At 41.2% G+C, this 19,216-nt stretch overlaps 1 protein-coding gene across 6 annotated transcripts in view; it reads left to right on the forward strand.

Moving 5' to 3' along the window:
- The window catches only part of LOC100698572 (forkhead box protein J3), a 75,688-nt gene that overhangs the window by 15,853 nt on the left and 40,619 nt on the right, over nucleotides 1-19,216 (forward strand). For all 6 annotated transcript variants that reach the window (XM_005478270.4, XM_005478269.4, XM_005478268.4 and 3 more), the window contains one exon: nucleotides 17,636-17,710. In XM_005478270.4, the coding sequence (XP_005478327.1) occupies nucleotides 17,636-17,710 (75 nt within the window). The remainder of the gene's footprint in view (nucleotides 1-17,635; nucleotides 17,711-19,216) is intronic.

Raw genomic sequence — 19,216 nt, forward strand, 5'->3', positions numbered from 1 at the left:
GAGCGCTCTTTTACATCTGAGAAGTAATGATGAGAGGCTTCCTCTGGAGCTGTGCAGGAGATTTAGAATGTGTAACCAAAAAAAAAAGATGGTGAAATTAAAAAGCACATGCATGCATAAGCGATTTGTTTACGGACCTCGTTAAAGCTTCTAAATTCAGCTTGTGTAACATGCATGCATAGCATTTCCGTATTTTTGTTTTTCTTTTCTTTTTTTATTTGGAAGCGGAGGAATAAACTGGAGTGGAGATTGGAGGGGAATGCAAACGGTGTTGCATCAGGCTGCGTCATATTATTTTGTATCACTGCAACAGCATTATCTCTCTTATGTTATCTTTACCAGCCTCACCCTCTCTCCCTGCCTGCGTCCCACACCATACACTGCTCTACTTTCCCATGCCCTCTGTAGCCCCCTCGCATCCTTTTCACACCCACGTGTCCCTCCACTGTTGAATCTACCTTTGCCACAACTCATAATGACTACACAGCAGGAAACCGAAGCCACACAGGGGTTCTTTTATCTTGTCTTCTGCCTTTTTTTGCCTCTGTTCGCTTTGTAAAAGTAAAGTCATCTGTAATTAAATACTTTTTTTATTCCATGATAGATAGATAGATAGATAGATAGATAGATATGGGAACGAGAGCAAGTTAATGAAATGCAGCAACTAGAGGCAATGGACAACTCAGCTGCTGAGGGCATCTTTAATCACGAGGTGTGCGCCCTGACCGCTTGGCCATCGGGTCAAGCTGTGCAGTCAGGATTTTAAACTCACTGCTGACCTTCAACATGTGGCCCACAGTGTTTTCTATTTAGTGCTTTTTGTTTTATCTTAATTAGCTTTCATTTTATGCAGTTTGAATATTTTTATATTGCACTGCCTTTATTTGTGTTGCCAGAGGTTGTTTTCCTCGCAATATTTTCCCGCAAAATAATGTTTTCTACCTCGGTGGATAATGAAGTTCTTTTCTTTGTGTTAAATCTTGCAAGGATTAGTCAAATAATAAGTCATTTTGATAGTGGATTAATAGTTTATGGTCTTTATCGAGCAAATCAAACGGGAACATGTTTCATTGTGTCTGACAGTTTGTTGCTTGTGAAAGCTTCATGTCATTCGAAGTAGTTTATCTTTTATCTATGGTTTCCAGACATGAAGCATGGCACTATACTGGCAGACCAGCTAATCTTAAAGCCAGTTCACACAGGCTGATAGCTCAGATGATAACTTTCTGCACATCCAGTTGGCTGTATGATAAAGCTCACACTATTTTGCATATTTAGTTTGCCACCTGTTGGATTGGCAAGCTGCTTTGCAACCCGCCTCCACCCCATCCGTTGTGATCCATGTCATATCTGTTGTTAACATAGCATGTCTGCTGTGTCCTGCGTGCTGATTCTTACCCCCTCTTCCAGCTTCCTGCACATACACAAGGAAGGACAGAGAAGGTCAACGCTGGCAAATATAAGTTACTTCAGACAGAAATCTGCTTTTGATGATAGCGGTCCTGACTTAACAAGCAAATTAAGATTGCTCTGGGAACCAGAAAAAGCCATTCCTCTTTTTTTTTGGTATATTTTTGTTTATTTTAACGGAATTTATTAAGTAAATTTCTGTATTCTCTATGATTTTGTATTCTGAATATAATGCTAGAAAAATGTGACCTACCTAGACCTCATCATAACATTATATTGCCTTTGAAATGTGAAGGTCTTCCTATTATTCACCACTTAAGAAATGCCGCCTAGACCTGTACCTTCACCAAATGGCAGTCTGCACTTCCTCACCTGCTCTCTTGCAACCCCTGTGGCCTCAGGCTAGCTCCCATGCAGCCAAGCTAATTGGCTGCAAATTAGCAAGGCCTAATGTGACGTTGTAAAGGGCAGCGCTGGCGCAGTGGCCTTTGGCCTTTGGCTGAACATTGTATGTCATAGACAATCACCTGATATGAATCAGCACCAGGCCATTATTCTGAGTCCCGTCCTTTCATGCCTGCTCCAAGGGAGATCTGCGGCTGAGCGCAGTGAAGGTCGATGCTCGATGTCAAGAGTACTTAAGTATGTGGAGGAACTCCAGTGTTGTCATTGGCTGCAGGGAGTCATTATGTTGCTGTAGGTGCACTGAAGCACCTAAGTTTGTGTCTTATGAGCACATCTCCGTTTTTGTCACTGTACAGTCAGTGTGGCTGCACAGCTCCAGCGGTGTAGTGGTACGTGTGTACAGGGTTGGATGCGTTTCTACGGCCGCTGTGTGTTTCTCCCCCACATTACTAAGCGACATAGAGCTACAGAACTGTGTCTTACTTACCTTAATCATGTACCTTACTATTCTCAGTTTGCGTGTCACGTTAAACCAGTCTGCTGTACAGATGTGTGTCTGTGCACATCTGCACTGCATCGTAATGTTAGTGCATGGGCCCGCATGCTCTGCGCTCATGGTTAACTGATGAGAGAAGCAGCACTGGAGTGTTACTTTTGTTCCTGGCCAAGGCTTTCGCTTCAAGGAAGTTGTTAGAGTGTAATGTCTTATGGGAAATTTGCAGTGATCGTGCATGAAGTGGCTTAAGCCACAGGGAAGTGCATTGCGACAGTAGTTGTTAAGCTATCGTAATAAACCATGTAGTGTTCAGTCTTCAGTATAGGTATGCATACGCTTCAGTGCAATAAATATCTGAAATTTGAGCGCTGTGTTCATTAACCTTACAAGGAAAAAACAATAAAGGCTGACAGTGGCTCTCGTTTCCTTTGCCTCGTCCATGTAGAGTTGCTGTAATCAGTAAAGGTTACTAGGCAGAGGGGAAAAAGGCAGCAGTATTTTTATTGTATTAAATACTGTTTAAAAAAAGGGGGTTTTTTAAGCTCTGTAAACTGGAAAAAACTTATCATTCCACAAAAACAAACACTTCAATCTCTTGTAAATATATGAGAATATGAAATAAATGTGCATTGGCCGATGCAGAGAATTTTATTTTGTGTTTCGGTTGTGTATACATTTACATCCTGACAGATCCATTTGGTAAAGAGGAAAAAAAGAGGACAGACTATTTGAATCATCCCACTGAACTTCTGAATGGTGTTTGATTGCATGAGTTTCTTCTTTGCGTTGACACCAAAGTAGAACAAAGGCATTGGCTGACCACTGTGGGGCACTGCAATAAATTAAATTAGTGTTAACAGACTCACTTTTAACACGACTAGAGCAAGTTGCCGTGGGAACTGCCCTACTAAACTGGCTGGTCTCTCATCGCTGCTTGGAGCAAAACGGCGCTCATGCAACAAATGCTGTTAACTTCCTCTTTCTGTTAAAGGTCGACTGTTAAAGTTAATGACAAGCAGTTGTGGCCACAGTTTATTGTTCACTTTTAAAGGGATAGTTTACTCAAAAAAGTTACCTTCACATGTTTTTTGTCTGGTCGTGCTGTTTATCTATCTGGGTGTTGTTCGGCTGTAAAAAAAAAAAATTAAGATGATTATTATTATTTTGATTTAAGAAATCAGTTCATGATTTTTGGAAAGAGATTGCTTCTAAGGTTTTCTTTAGATGGGCAGCTCAACCTGATATAATCCAGGCCATAGGGAAAAAACTTCCATTTATTTTTGGTGAAATGTTCCTTTAACTTGGACTTTGACAGTTCAGCTTTGATGGTGAGCTGTGAAGCAGTCCTAGCCCCTGTTCTTTTTATGAGACGATTTAAGCCATAATATATATAAACTTCCACCACATTTGTATTTAAATATAAATTGCTGCTATTGATTGAAAGGCAGATTAAGATAATTAGCTTTTTTTTCCGTTTTAGGCTGTGTCCATACTCGCACACATGCATAGATGCAGCTATTAATTATACTTGTGTACGAAACACTGCTAGAGCTTTTAATTACATACTAATCACTAATACGAGTCTCACTATTAAATTCTTAATTAAAAGCCAGGAATTTCTCTTGCTATCTCCTCGAGCATTTGGCACTCATCCAACACTGTGTTTCCCTCTCTAACCAGTCAGGCCTGCAGCACTCTCCATATGGCTAATAATAGGCTTTAGGCCGGTTTCCCTAGCACTTTGGAATGCAACAGTTATACCACAGAATGAGCTTCTTCGCTAGTTATGGGGTTTGCATCCTGTCTGACACGAGCCTGTTCTTTATCAGACCCTGGGTTGCGTCAAAGCGTGTCATAGAGCGAGAAAGCAAATGGCTGATGGTTTTCTGATTTACCAAAGTTAAAGCGGCCCTGCTTAGGCACAGTTTTTAGCAAGTAATACATGTGTGGTGCTTTTCTTTTTCTTCTTCTTCTTTTTTTTTTTTAATAAAAAGGCGTTCAAATGAAATTGACAGTGGTGTCAGCCTCAGCAGATTTAGTAATTGTTGATTTTATTTTCAGATTTTTTTAGCTGAGGTATTCAGGGAGAAAATGAAAGCTATCTAACTTTAATGTAGCCGAAAATGCAACATTCTTAAAAGCTAAAAATCTTTTTAAAATATTTCAAATCAGTACAGTGATCTGAAAAAAACATTTTCATACTATTCTTTGCAGGCCCGTAGAAAAGCTCAGCACTCCCTTTCTACTTCCATATGAATTAAGAGGGGAAATGGAAGCCAGGTGCTGCTAATCAAATGCACGTGATTAATTGGTCATCAGCAAGTGTGATCACTGGTATAAATTAGCATTTTTGCCAGTTTGCTGGTCTGGAGCATTCAGCTGCATGCCACAATCTTCCCAGGAGTGGGTGTCCCAGAAAATTCACCCCAAGGGTCAGATGCAGTCCTGAGAGAAATTCCTAAAAACCCAAGAGTACATCTTAGACTCTGAAGGCCTCAGCATGTTAAATGTTAAAGTTCATTTCAGTACATTTAGAAAAAGGCTGAACAATTATGAGTTGGTCACCGAGAGAAAGTCTTTTCTCTCTTAGGAACATGGCAGCACAACGTAGGTTTGCAAAGTTGCATCTGAGCAAAGCACTAGACTCCTGGAACAATGTCCTTTGGACAGATGAGGCCAAGGTGGAGATCTTTTGGAGAAAAACAACCACAGCATATCCGCACATATCATACCAACGTCATACAGACAGTCATACAAACTGTCAAGCACGGTGGTGGAAGAGTGATGGTTGGGCTTGTTCTGAAGTCATAGGACATGAACACCTTGCATTCATTGAGTTAACCATGCGTGCCAAAATACTCTAGACTCAAATATGAGGTTGTCTATCTAAAACTTGGCTAAAATTGGGTCCTGTAACAGAAAACTGATCCCAGGCACAGCAGCAACTCTACAGCAGAGTGGATGAAAAAGCAAAGACTTAGAGTTGCAACAGTCCAGATCTCCAGCAGACTGAAATGTTGTGGCGGGACCTTAAGACAGATATGAATAAACGAATGAAGTGATCCAAGAAGAGTGGTCCTGAATTCCTCCACAACAATGTGAGAGACTAATAAAGCCATAAAGAAAGTTATTGCTGCTAAACATGGTTGTACAACCTGCTGCATTTCAGCCACATTAACATATACCCAGAAATAATTTTTCATGTACGATGGAATGACACTGAATCGGAAAAAGAATAAAAAATTAGATTCCTGCTTCTCTTTGCATCAGTAAACAAGAACTTGTAGATTACAGCCGGTATTTGCTAAAGAGTCTGACAGGAGTTGTGCTTATTTACGAAATCTTACATTATTAGAGCTCTAAACTCAATAAACAACCACATAATTTGTTTGTTCAAGGCTTATAACTGTGTTAAAGATCATAAAACAGCAACAGCCGATAACTGCGTGGCATTGATCTCTATTTTATGATCTCAAGGCAGTCTGCCATTGGTTATATTGACACATGAATCACAGAAAGCCTGAACAGCACCAGAAACGTGGCCTTTACACAGTTCTGGACGGTGTCTGAGCAGATTAATATAGTTTGTGAAAGGCTTCATATTTGAGTGATTAAAAGTCTATAAAAACGAAGAAAAGAGGGGAAAAAGTAATTTAGATGGATGTTGTTTGAAAAGGCACCACGTTTCGGTGATTAAAAATCTGTAAAACTAAAGAAAAAGGAGGAGAAAAAAACTAATTTAGATGGATGTTGTGGATATTATCTATACCCACAGGAAATCCACTGCAGTTTCAGTAGTCATGAACCACGCAACCTCCCAAACAGCACAACACAACCCACCTAATTAATAAGTTTAGAATTCAGACTAGAATAGCCTTCATTTCTTCACTTAAGCATGATAGGAAAGGGCGGCTGTCAAACGGCATCGGGATGCATAGTACAACCAGTGCACTCCTTCCTGCCTGTCCTCCTACCCCTCCTTCCTCCTTCCCTGTTCACTCACCTCCTCTCCCGGAAAAGCTGGTGACAGAAGCTGTCACTTCGCACACAGCCCTCTGCTTGAAACAACCAGCAACAGGAAGTCTGCCACTGCGACCTACTTTGGTCTCTGTGTTATTTTTGAAACACTATATTAAAATTACACCTGAAAGGATTTTGTCTTTCTAAATTAGTTGTGAGAGCAGAAATCCTGCTGATGTGACACAGGAAGGAGTATAGCGTTCAACGCAAAGGCTGGGAAAACTGGGATGATCTCTTATTGTTGTAGAGTATTTCTGCTGTTTATCTCTTGAAAAAAAGATAAAATAGTAGCACCATAATCACTGACCTGCTTTGTAAAATCCTATCTGTGAATATTAGAAGGTGTTTTGGCATCAGATAAGCATCGAATACATTAGTCTTCTGCTCATTCCCACTACAGTCTTCATCAAAGACCCTGTTAACACTTGGTTTTAAAACGTGCCTTGTGTGATCTGATCATGGGTGGACACCTGAGACACACTGCTGTTTGCACCTGTGTCTGTCATGTGTCTTTAAGGTGTTCGGCTGATCACTTTGGCAGTCAAGTGGCAGAACGGCTTAGCAAAGACAAGCAAAGAAAAAAAATGTCTCAAGAACTAATAAACATGCATGTGCTTTTTCAACTGGTTAGATAGCGAGGATAAAGTCATGTCTAACTTGAAAGAGGGTGAAATACAAGACTAAAAATTACCACTATGTGCTGCTTTGATGACAGAGTAAAAACACGTGTTTGCTCCCTTCCTGATTTCTCAGCTTTTTGCAAATTTGTCACATTTAAAAGTTTCAGATCATTGAACAAATCTTAGTATTAGACAAATAACCTGAGTAAATGAGATGCAGTTTTTACCCCTCAGTCATGTCGTCCCTCCGCTGGACACCGACGTTTGTGAATGTGGTAACTTGAGACCAAGGCAACATGGGATTTTTTAAACTGATACCATAGATGCCGTCAACTAAAAATCTCAAATGAGTTTGAATCCTGGTGATCTTGACCTCAAGCTCTTAGGTCGACCTTTTCTGAAAATGTGGTTTACACACATATACCATAGACATGATTTTTCTGATTGAACTTCTTTTTGGAGAGTGACAGTACTAATGAGTTTCTTCTAGTCGATTGCAAAGTCATTATATTTCCTGAGGCTGCTCCACAATAAAAAAGGATCCAACCAGTAGACATGGGATCTGATAACTTGTTCCAGTTTAGATCCGGTTCCAAATTGGTAAAATTCCCTGATTCGTGAAGTTCTGCACCAAGTGAATCCCTTACCAAATCTTTTATTCATATTCTCTGTTTATTTAGGCTTTTGTGCATCTTTGATGCTACAGCATCGGAAGAACAGCCACAGCCGTCTATCCATTTTTGTACTGCCTACCTAATTCAGGGTTATGGGGGCTGGACCCTATCTTAGCTATCACAGGGTGAGAGGCGGGGTACTTCCTGGACAGGTTGTCAGTCCATTGGAGGGCTAAAGCAGCAAAGTGAAATCATTTTTTCAAGCAAATATATTTCTAACATGCTATGGTAAGAATTTATGGCATTTTTGCCACAGCTGCACACAATCCTAAGCTTTCAGTGTGAAGCAGGAGCAGGATGTGTTGGGTTTACATCAGCAATAGCTTAACCCTGAACTGGAATATGACAGAAAGCATCCGAGAATTAAGCCTTTTGTCAAGTTAGCGGTGCAGATCCATGTTGTTTGAGTAGGGGTGACTGTGTTGGGTTTGCTGCAGTCAGTCAGCTGCATCAGCGGCAGAGGAAGTGCGTGTCTTGATGCAATAATTAAACCAGACTGATGTGAGCCTCTGGAAATGCAACACTAGATTTGTATAACCTGCAACCTGCTAAGGGCTTCCAAGCAGTCTGTGTCTAAAATGACTCTAGACAAAATGATGTGGCAAAGCCGGGCCTGCTGGTTGGAACGATGAACTGCGTTTTTGAATATTTTTATTGTTTTGGAGCAGCTTGCTAGATCCCCAGAGACGGCAGAAACCCTGCTTCCACCTTGTCTGTGATGTTGTTGTTGTTTTTTTTGTGTGTGTATGTGTGTGTGTGTGTGTGCGAGTCAAAAGCATGCAGACTCACTTAGGCCCTCTCCTTCTCTTTCCATCACACACAAGCAAGCAGGTTCTGGTACATTCTGGAAACACACACACATACACACGTGTAGACACATTAACGCAGATGAACAGGTGCATGCATAACTGCTCACGTGCACAGGTACACACACACACTCGCTTGCACACACGCTTACATCCAGACGAACGAACCAACAAAACGCTGAAATGCACACACCCACTCAGGCGCACACACTTGTGTACAAGCAGACGCTGCACAGCCGCGCATACCTCTCATCTTATAGATGACTTGTGTGAAGTACTTGAGTGAGGGAGTGAAGAGGGTGGGGAAAGAGTCCATCAAATGAAATGAATATGTATCAGATGGAGTTTGAAGTAGTGACTTGCATTCAGCCCTGCATACTCACGGAGCGGCTGTCACTCCGTCACCATCAGGATATAATAAGGTGTCTCAATGATACTCAGAACCCAGGAGACTTTCACATCTAAGACACCTGTCCGTGTGCGCTTGTACCCTGTACTCCCTCATCCAGCCGACTTCAGCTCTTTCTTTCTTTGTGCCTCTTGCGCTCTCCCTCCTCCCAGCTCCTACTCCTGTGCCTTACTTTCAAAACTTACATTTTACCCCCTCACTGTATGGGTTCAGCTGAAAGTTAATAAAAATCTCTTCTGTCTTTATTTTCTCCCAATATCCTCTCCTGCTCTGGCTTCTTTCCTTTTTCACTCTTTCTCTAGCTGTGGTTCTGACTGTGCCTCTGCACCTCTCCGACACAACAATGCATTCATCTTGAAGGGCATGGGAGTGACTCTCGTGAATACTGTTGTGTGGGAGTGCATTTGTGTGTGCACATCAGACCGGAGAAGCTCCCGCCATAGGTTAATACCCTGGCCAGCAAATACCCTTGGCCCTTTGGCCTTTGACCTCAGCCTCCCAGCAGACAACAACTGATGAGCAGAGGTTTCTCTGGGACTTATACCTTGTTTATTAGAGCTTTCCCAGGTTCTGTATTACAGCCTGCTGAAGCACATTAATAAATGTATTTTTAAACAAAAATGTAAAGATCGACAGGTCTTTTCCCCCAGACCTCAGTGTCTCAGGACGCTGGATTTCATCCATTTTTTAAATGTCGTCTTGTAAACCTTTAGTGACTGTAATCAAACCCTCCCCAAACTGCAGACCTGATGGGGAATCATTTAGTTTAGTGTGCACATTAATGCCTCAGCTATAACTCACCTCAGTGTCTGTGCATAAAATGAAAAAGATTGTTACAGCAGGAAACCCGGGGAGCAGGAAAATATTAAAAAGTTTTGTTTCCACCTTTATGAAACATCTCTTCTCAGGAGCGTTCAATTCTGTTGAGCAAATGCCATCTAATGTTACCACTTTGCATTTAACTCTGCTGGCATGACCCAAATCTTCCAAACCTACCACTTATGTAACTTTGCTCTTCTCCATGTGACCTGCTTCTCTGGCATGTCTACCCCAACACAAACACACGTTCACAAAAGCAGCAAGCTTCCCGCCTATGGCCAGAATATCTTCTGGGGCCTTTACCTTGCACTTTACCATATCTAGTCACACACCCACACATGCAGACAGGCTTTTTATCCTGTTAAGCATCTTTCTTTGATCATTTATCTCTTTCTATGGCTGATCCACACATATGCACAGCCTTATATTCCTTTCCTCTCTCCACCCGAAAGCATGTTTCCAAAACCCGACTTTTTGTCACACATCACATTATATCACATTGCATTTTGTCAAAAAGTCATCCATGCCTGTCAAGCCTGCCTTATATAACTACTCTCGTCAAGTCCAGGATGCTGCAGCCTACATTAGGGAGCAGCAACATCCATTTACCACATAGACACATAAACAGTAATTACAACATTATATACTGTGCGCATGCAAACATCCACAAGTCTCTGTGTTATCTAATACTCGTGTGAAAGCTGTAAACTGCATATAAAACATGGATGGAGCCACATGAAGTCAAACAGCCAACAAAATAATCAGTATAGAGTATTATTCAGTAGTCTTAGGAGATCCGTCATTTCTTTATGCTTTCATAACAGGCAACTTTTAAAGTGTATCTTTAGACACTTTGTTGCCAGCAGCATGTTGCAAAAACAAATGGTTTGTTCCCATTTCTTTAGCCAATTATATGAAAAATGCCAAAGATAACACAGTTTTACAGACATAAAATAGTATTTTTGTGCCAACAAATGATTTCCGGAGAGGTGTTGTCTAAAAAGTTGGCATATCTGAGCATGGTGTGCAGTGCGTTGTTAAAAAAATCGAGGAAAGTGAAGGACAGAAGAAGAAGCAGTAGGTCTGAAAAAGACAACCTGTTCGAGCAGATCGACACTATCTGAAAGTCACGCCCTTAAAAAAATTGGGGAAAAATACAGCAAAGACCTGAGAAATGCATCTGGACCTTCAGCTGATCCATCTACTGTTCATAGAAACATCATCAGAAATGGTCTCAGTGGAAGGATGGCTGTGAAGAAGCCGTTCTAAATGAAGGGAATCGGGGAGAAAAGGCTGAGATATGCCAAATTATACAAGAAATGGACTTAAAATGGGGAATTTTTGTTTTAAATCTTTGTCAGTGTGCACGCCTCCCAGTGTCTACTTCATTTATCTCCCTGACTATTCTATTTTCTTGAAAAACGTTTGCCTGTGAGATCCGAGTTGAAGAAAAAATATGGTCAAATATCAAATACTGATTTTCAAGCTCGTTAGAATTGCACAAACTCAGTTTGCCTTATATACTGTATTTCTATGTATGCTTGCACATGTTTTGCTACATTAGTTTCCCATTTTCCTAGTAAAATATAAAGAAATGAGGGGTGGCTCAAGTGGTGGCTTTTCACAGTATGCTGCCTGTAAATCTGGACAGGCAGAATTGCCAGGACGCACTATATGAAAAAGAAAAACAATAAAATAAAGACAGTGAGGCACACTTTTGGGTTAGCATATTTACTGTAGACAAAAAAAAAATATTCCAGTCAAGTTCCATCACCTCTGTACTGTAAGTAGTGCAACCTCATAAATTTTTCCATGGGAATTGTTAGTCTTTGCAGTAAAGGAATCAAAAGAAGGAATGTCTGTCATCATTTTTAAATACTCCCCAAACTCTGGTTTGGACTGACTCTTCCAGTGATGACAGGTGATCCTGGAAGCTGCTACAAAAACCTGTTATTAAAAATCTTTTTGGAGGCATTTTTATTTTTATGTGGAGGCAGTAAGTGCCGTTAAGAAAAGTCTGTAACTGGTTTGTGTGGCAAATTACTGATATTTTTAATGAGTTATTTCCAGAAGGCGAGAAAAACAAAACACATTTTCTTTAATAATGTGTGTGTACATTTAACATTTCTTTCAAAATTTCCTATCATCTTATTCTGATGATCTAGTTCCAGAGATCAATTGATGTATGATTTTTAATACTGATAATGACATTTGCTAATTTAAAGATATATTGTCCGATATATTGTCTGATATATCGGCCAATCATTTTGCTTTCTAAACAGACAATTGAAACATATATGGATTTCCCTAACATGTTATGTGTTTTTTATTTATCTTCTCTTATACATTCTGCTTGACTTTTTTATTACCAAAAATGAAATTGCCCTCTGGTGGACTATGCAACACTCATATAATTGGAGTGGAGGGTGTTTCTCCCGTCCCTTCTTTGCTCTTTTAATTTTCATTTATTGCACAGATACCAGTAGATCAATAGATCGATCCTTAAATGGCTAATATTGGACAGTAACGTCGGCCAGCTGATAAACTTTCCGTGCTCTGTCTCGTTCTATCTGATTTCTTTTCTCCCAATTTCCTCACGTCTTTAGAAATACCTCACAAAGCTTTCTCCATCACAACATGAAACGCATTACATAAAATACTAATGCTGATTGTGAGCACCTGTGTGAAGGCAGATGCTTTGCATGCATTCAGGTGTAGACACAGTGCCAGTCTGGCTTGTTTGGAAGGTTTAACCAAAACCAATAGAGATCAGTATTGTTTGTCTTGCACTGTGACCTGCTTGCATTGATTAAAATTCGGCTGGAGCAGATTAATATGGACGGAAAGAGGATTTTTAACTTTTAAGTTATGAGTCATAAAGCCCGGGCGCCTGCTGACTTCTTCGTAATTCAGGGAGAAAGGCTAGTCTCTCTCTATATGCATATATTGTGTGGACAAGTAACTAAATCATGGAGCCATATTGTGGCTTCAAATGAATCAAAACTGCAGCTTGTACTCTCTAAGCGACTTCAGGGCTCCGTAGTAATTAGATAATTATTAAGTAACTCTCGTGTAGTTCGGATGGCAGAATTGTGCATTATATTATGCTCACAGTAACTGGTAGTGTATGGAAAGCATGCATCCACAGACATACTTATTATGCCTTAAGTTGGTCTGGACTGCTGCTTATGGAGAGAGCAAACACTGATTTACTGTGTTTACAGACATTTTTTTTCTTCAGTGGAAATGGAGGTTGTCGATGTTGTGTATATAATTTTGTTCATGCCAAAGGTATGGGACTCAACCAGTAGTCTTATTCAGCACCTGCGTTTCACACAAACACGCAGGCACACACTCGCACGCTCTGTGATCCTTCAGCTACTGGGCGGGAATGGCATGGCCTCAGCCTGGTCAAAAAAAGCTCATTAATCAGGCAGGGCGAGGAATGTGTGGGAGGAAGATACAGCAGTGACTCTCATTATCTTACTTCACAGCGCTGCTAATCAGTTCATCTATTGCTAATGATTATTCAGTGAAAGATTACTTTTTATTTCTTTAGCATTTATGAAAGCAGGCTTTCGCACGTACTATGTATTCACAAATGACACACAGACAGGCAGGCACAGAATGAAGGACGGTCTTCCTCTGTGTGTGGTTACACCGAGGAAGAGACGCACAAACACACACAGCATCTGTATGTCCTTGTAGCGAGCTATGTGGAGAAATCATATTTAGTTTTTTTTGTTATTCTTTCTTTTATCCAGGATCCCGTCAGGGAAAAGAAACAGAATCTGTTTTATGTATCATTCGCCCTTTTGCATACGTGTGGGTGGCTAAGAGAGAGTGTGTGTGTGTGTGTGTGTGTGTATGGAGTTCATAACAGCCTATTAAATGTTTGAAATGAAATCTTCATACTATTCGATAAAGAAAAATTACCATACAGTGATGAAAAGGCTGATAAAATGAAGAAAGTATAGAGTAAAACATATTGAGAGGTAAATATAAGTTCAGGAATTCATTCATTTGAAGTTAGACAAACCAGGACGAACCTCGCTAAGGTTTGATGAGGGAAGTTTGGGTTTAACCTTGGGTTTCCAATGTTGGAAAGGTGGTTCATTTCCCTTGTTGCATCGCCATGGTAACTTCTGCTGAATACCTTACCTGCTCTGGAGCTGATTAAGTTTGCATCCGATCAACACATACTAACTCAATGCCTCCCAATTTTTCCTGGAAAACATCATCACCATTCCTGGAAGAGCTCGCGGACGTCGACGCACAAAAGTTTTCTCCCTAACGAGCTCAGCCATCTGCCGTGACAGGTTAGGGGTGAGAGGAGGGAGACGGGACAAAAGAGACACTGTGGAAGGGAAAGAGAGATTAATAATAACTCATGGTTAAATGCAGAGTGGTATAAGAATGCACAGAGTGTGAAAAAAGGTGAGCGAAGAAGAAACTTTGCTCAGAGCAACATGGGAAGCCCCCAAGCCTAGCCCTACTCCAGTGTAACTAAGGGAGGGTTCAGGATCACCTCGAACTACAAAAAACTACATTTTTAAGATTAATCTTAAAACTAAAGAAGGTGTCTGTAAAGATATTTAAATGTTTTTAAATAGACTTTATTAATATAGCGCTTTTCCCATCTTTGTGACCACAGCAAGGAAAGTGCATATATAAATTCATATAGCATTTTTTTATCACTATACTGCTGCACAGACCGTTCCTATTATGCTCATATCACCTCTCAGACACTGTTGCTTTGTTACAGTGCTGGCATTGTTGTACTTGTGTGTTTAACCTCCTATATAATGCATTGCCTTTTGCTTTGTGAAACATACCGTTGTTCTTCCAGTAGCTCTGTCATAAACCATATTTGTGTTACATGCTGAAAATAACCAATATATACATGTACACTGTATATGAGCAATGCTGAGGGTAATGCATTACAAATTAGCTCATTAGAGTACTCAGGTTACTTTTTTATCCAATCAGCCTCAAAAACTGTTACTTTTTCATATTAGCTATTTGTCACTTTTGCACCATATTTCCTGTTTCTTTTGTTTCTACCTCCCAACAGCATGCACAGGTGCATTTGTCCTAGTGTTCAGTATTCAGTCTTAACTTGTGACATTGTTCCACTGAGACACGAGTGTAAGAGAAATGAAGATGTATCCCTGGCCGATAATGAATGTTTGTCAGCTGCAGCTTTACATCAAATATGTAGAAGCACACCTGCAAGTCAAGCACAGCTCAACAAGACTGGTGGGGGAGCCCGCTGAGGAGGAGAACGACACCAGTGCTGCACCGAAGGCTAGTTAGCTCAGCAAAGTTCAGCTAAGGCTGGAGCTCACTCTGCTCACTCTACCACCTGAGCCATAGCCACCAACATTACCTAACACTGAATATGAACATTATTTAATGTAATATAACTTAAATATAATGTCCATATCCAAATGATGTTTTGAATCATATAAAGATTAAATACTGACCTGCTGGTTGTTACCTTTACCGTTTAACCTCAGATATATTTTGTTTAATGCTGCTAAGCAAATGTCTCATCACTATGAGCGCTGACAGCATACAGAAGTTAAGATTACGCCATAAGCACCACGTTTATACACAACATTTTTAATGCAATTAAAAATATATTTTGTTCATCTGTAATTACAGGGAACTCAAGAAAATAAGCAAAGCTTAGAGGATCACCACTCTCTCTCCTTTCCTTTCACCCTTCTCTCACATACAATCAGCACAGACACAAAAGAAAGAAGGGCATGAAATTAATTAAGCAACACAGTGTAGTGCAAGTTTGCAAGCTTCAAACAGCACTGTACATGTCAGTCTTTAAATTTAGCATTTGGCTCATTTTATTCTATCTATTCTATCCTAATCCAACTGATCCTCGCATGCTGATTGGTTTGGGCTACGGGCTGTTTTTGTTGATATGTGGATCATAAGGGACACGCTCACATGGAAGAAAACTCCCGTGCTCCAAACCATCTGAAAAATATTACAGTAAATTCTCAATTTACTGAAAGGGGACGACTTATTATTATTCCACACTGGCCAAGCTAAATGACAGGAACAAATTCAGGGCTGTACAAAGGTTTTACAAGCCACAGTGCAACCATGCGGCCCAGCAACGGACACACATGCCCCAAAAGTTAAATTTGCTAGAGTGTACAAAGTCTGAAATAGATGGGGTTGTGCAGACATTGCAAGTAGTGCACAGATGTTCGAAAATTGCTTGAGTCATAAAATATAGTGTGTGAATAAACAAATAACAGGTAGAGGTTAGCAAAGTTAGATGCGCTGGCTCCTGAAGTGACGGGACTCTGTGTTAATGATCTACCGCCACCAACCGCAGGAAAGTTTTTGGAACAGATGGTTACCGTAGTGTGGTAGCTGGTGGCAGTCCTCCTTGCCTTTTTTCATCTCCCGACTGCCACATATTTCCTTGATGGACGGCCACAAGCAGGCAGTGACCCGCTAAGCAGAGAAGCCAAAACCTGCTCGAGCATTTCTTCTTCAGCAGAGATCGAGAGGAGGCAGAGGTGGACTAGGCTGTAATGGTATACTGGAGACAGAAAGCGAGAGAGAGGGAGAGAAGGTGTTTTTCTTTTTCTGTAAGAGAAACAAAGCTGCTGCTGAGCAGTACGAACCCGAGAGAAGGAGACGAGAAATTCCTCCCATCCCTCTGTCTTCTCTCCTCCTCCTCCCCAGTGGTATTAATTAGCAGCAGCAGATGAGTGGAGAACGGGAGCCTGCAGGGAGAACAGGTTCATGTCAGGTTAGCATAAGCTGTTGTGCCCCCCCCGTTTCTCTCACTCGCTCTCTTTCTTTTCCTTTTCCTACCCTCACAACACACACACAAATACACACATAAACAATAGGGATTGTTATAAATTTAAGAAATATGATCTTCTCGTCTTTATGGCTAAAACCGAACGTGTACAAAAATGTGAGTTTTCATTAAGCCCAGCTTAAACTCCTCCTCCTCCCTCCAGTTTTACTCTGAACACAGCCTCTTGACATATTCCAAAAAAACAAATCCAACCCTGTAGCACATCAAACGCACAACCGCTGACATTATCACCCACCTCACGGTCATGGCGAATCATTGCCCTAGCATCCCTCTGTCTCGCTCCCTATCTTGACTGAAATGCGCTCCAGCCTCCTGTTTTCAATCATCAGTTTCAGGAGCGTCTGGTACGCTTCGGCTTTAATCAATGGAGTTGTCTGCATCTGCACCGTAGCAGCCCGCATTTCACTCTTTTCTAACCGTGACCCATAGTGTCTGTTTTTATTCGACACGGTACGGAGTAGAAAGCGGAGGACTCCTTTTGAAGGCCTTCGCTAATGTGGAGACCGAGGTTCTGGAGCCAGATCTGAGCGAAACCCAAGCTAAAGATAGTAAGACCAGATTCTAATCTGAGTGAAGAAACACTTGTACTTTGGGAGGAGATGAAGGACATGGCAAGGTCCCATAATGGTTTTGCATTGGTTCCCAACAGTCTTGACAAAGGCTGGAAAAAGATAAAAGCTTCTGTTGCAGTGGACACTAATGAATAAGGCTGGCTGATAAATGGTGTTTCATCCTTAATGCAAAGCCAACATACAGCAGATATTTCACTAAAGATGCTGCACAACGCAGCAGACATTTATCCTTATTCAATAAGAGCGTGTTTAAAAAGCATACGTTTTATTTCTCTGTTTATCTATCTGTGCATATTGGTGCGTCTTTGTGTGGGTATATGTAAAAGAAAAATAAAGAAAAATAATAGGTTTTAGACTTTTCTCATATTCTCCAGTCCCTACTGTAGAATGAAAGCAGATTCAGCAAGTAACTGTAATATAGTCAGCATATTACAGTTTGCTTATTTAAAGAAAACGTGTAAAAGTGATGCCACTTTGTTACTGCTTCATAATATTCTCTTCTTTTTCTCTTCTTTTCTTCCTTTTTCTCTCTCCCTCTGCAGAATTCTATACGACACAACTTGTCCTTGAACAAGTGTTTTCTCAAAGTGCCTCGCTCCAAAGACGACCCTGGAAAAGTAAGTATTTTCTCAACCTTATTGTGCGACTTAAAAAAAAAAAGCTGGGCGGCGCACGGCGCAAATGTCGAGTCGGTTTCAGCAGGCTTTACCAGTAAGTGGCGACTTTTGACGTGTTTAGTAGCACTCGTGCCACATGTGTGAACACACTTGTGCTTAAGTGCTCACTTGCTCTGCTTCTTTGTCACACACACACAGCGTCTGCGGTTAAAAGCAATTTGTAACTCCATAACCGGCTGTGCTGAATGCCTAATGCTGCTTTCTCTGTTTTCTGTGGCTCCTGCGATATTGATTCTGCCAAGTAATAATGTGGTACAGGGAGTAATGAATAATAAGTATATGTAGGTACACTCCCTCAGATGCAAGGCCTTCCATGCATCTGTTATGCTTTATTAGAACTGCTTCTCTCTGTATCTTCCAGACACAATCGGAGGAAGCTTTAGATATGTTTCACTCCTGCTGCTGCTGCTGTGGTTAGGAAGCAGCGTTGCCACGGCCACTTCAGCAACTCTGGTTTGATAACAACAATTTGTCAAGTGCTTGGTTGTGCTGAAATCGAAGGACATGCTCAGATGGGGAAAGTGTATAATTGCAGCTGATCACTGAACCCTGTCCTTACGCCATATTTTTAATACAAGCTCAAACTCGTCACAAGGTTAATGTTGGAGGCGATCCGCCACTTTTACACAAAACTGAGGAGCCAAACTTTTCAATGAGCTCTTAAAAACTCTGCTCATTTTGTTTAGGGGGGTACGGTTGAGGTGCGGGGGGTGGGGGAGCGGAGAGTTTCTCCAGGCTGCGGGGATTTTGGAGCCATTGAAAAATGAATTAGGGGGAAGAAGGTTTAAATAATTCAAACAAAATCCTTGGGCTTGAGTGGAGGCCTATAGTCTGCAAAGACACAAAGAGAGCGGCTCCCCCCTGATTAGCCTGACTTGGACCTGACCAGCACCTTAATTCACACCGTGGATCGAAGTGGTCGATACCTCGGCGTAGTGGTGGTGGGGTGGGGGTCAACTGTGTGCGCGTGTGTGCGCGTGTGTGTGTGGAGAAGCTGAATGTACATGCTCTGTTTGAAGCCACAGAGAGAGAGGAGAAGCTAAATCATGCATGTGCTAACGTTAATTGGCTGTGTACTGTTCAGTGATGTGGGACTGAGAGACAGGGGGAGGAGAAGAGGAAAGAATATGAGAGGTGGGGGGGAGATAGATGTTGAGGGTTGAGCTGTGTGCATGTGTGGCCTAGATGAACCTCTCGAATTCAGTCTGCAGCTTTGGACCTCCTTGGGAGGGAAGAGGCAAAATGAAAGGCTGAAAAAAAAAATTATACCGGAAGGAAATCTAGGAGCTAAAAGCAATTGATTTCCTCCTCTCTTATTGTATCTGTTTATTTTGGAGACCGCTGTGTTTTAACATTATGTATCAAAAGGATTTTGGTGGATTTTCTGGGGAAAGGATGCAGAAGCGTGCACCACTGGAGAACTAAACCTAGAGAAAACGAATTTGA

The sequence above is a fragment of the Oreochromis niloticus genome, linkage group LG20 (genome assembly GCF_001858045.2).
Source record: "Oreochromis niloticus isolate F11D_XX linkage group LG20, O_niloticus_UMD_NMBU, whole genome shotgun sequence".
In the NCBI taxonomy this organism is placed as follows: domain Eukaryota; kingdom Metazoa; phylum Chordata; class Actinopteri; order Cichliformes; family Cichlidae; genus Oreochromis; species Oreochromis niloticus.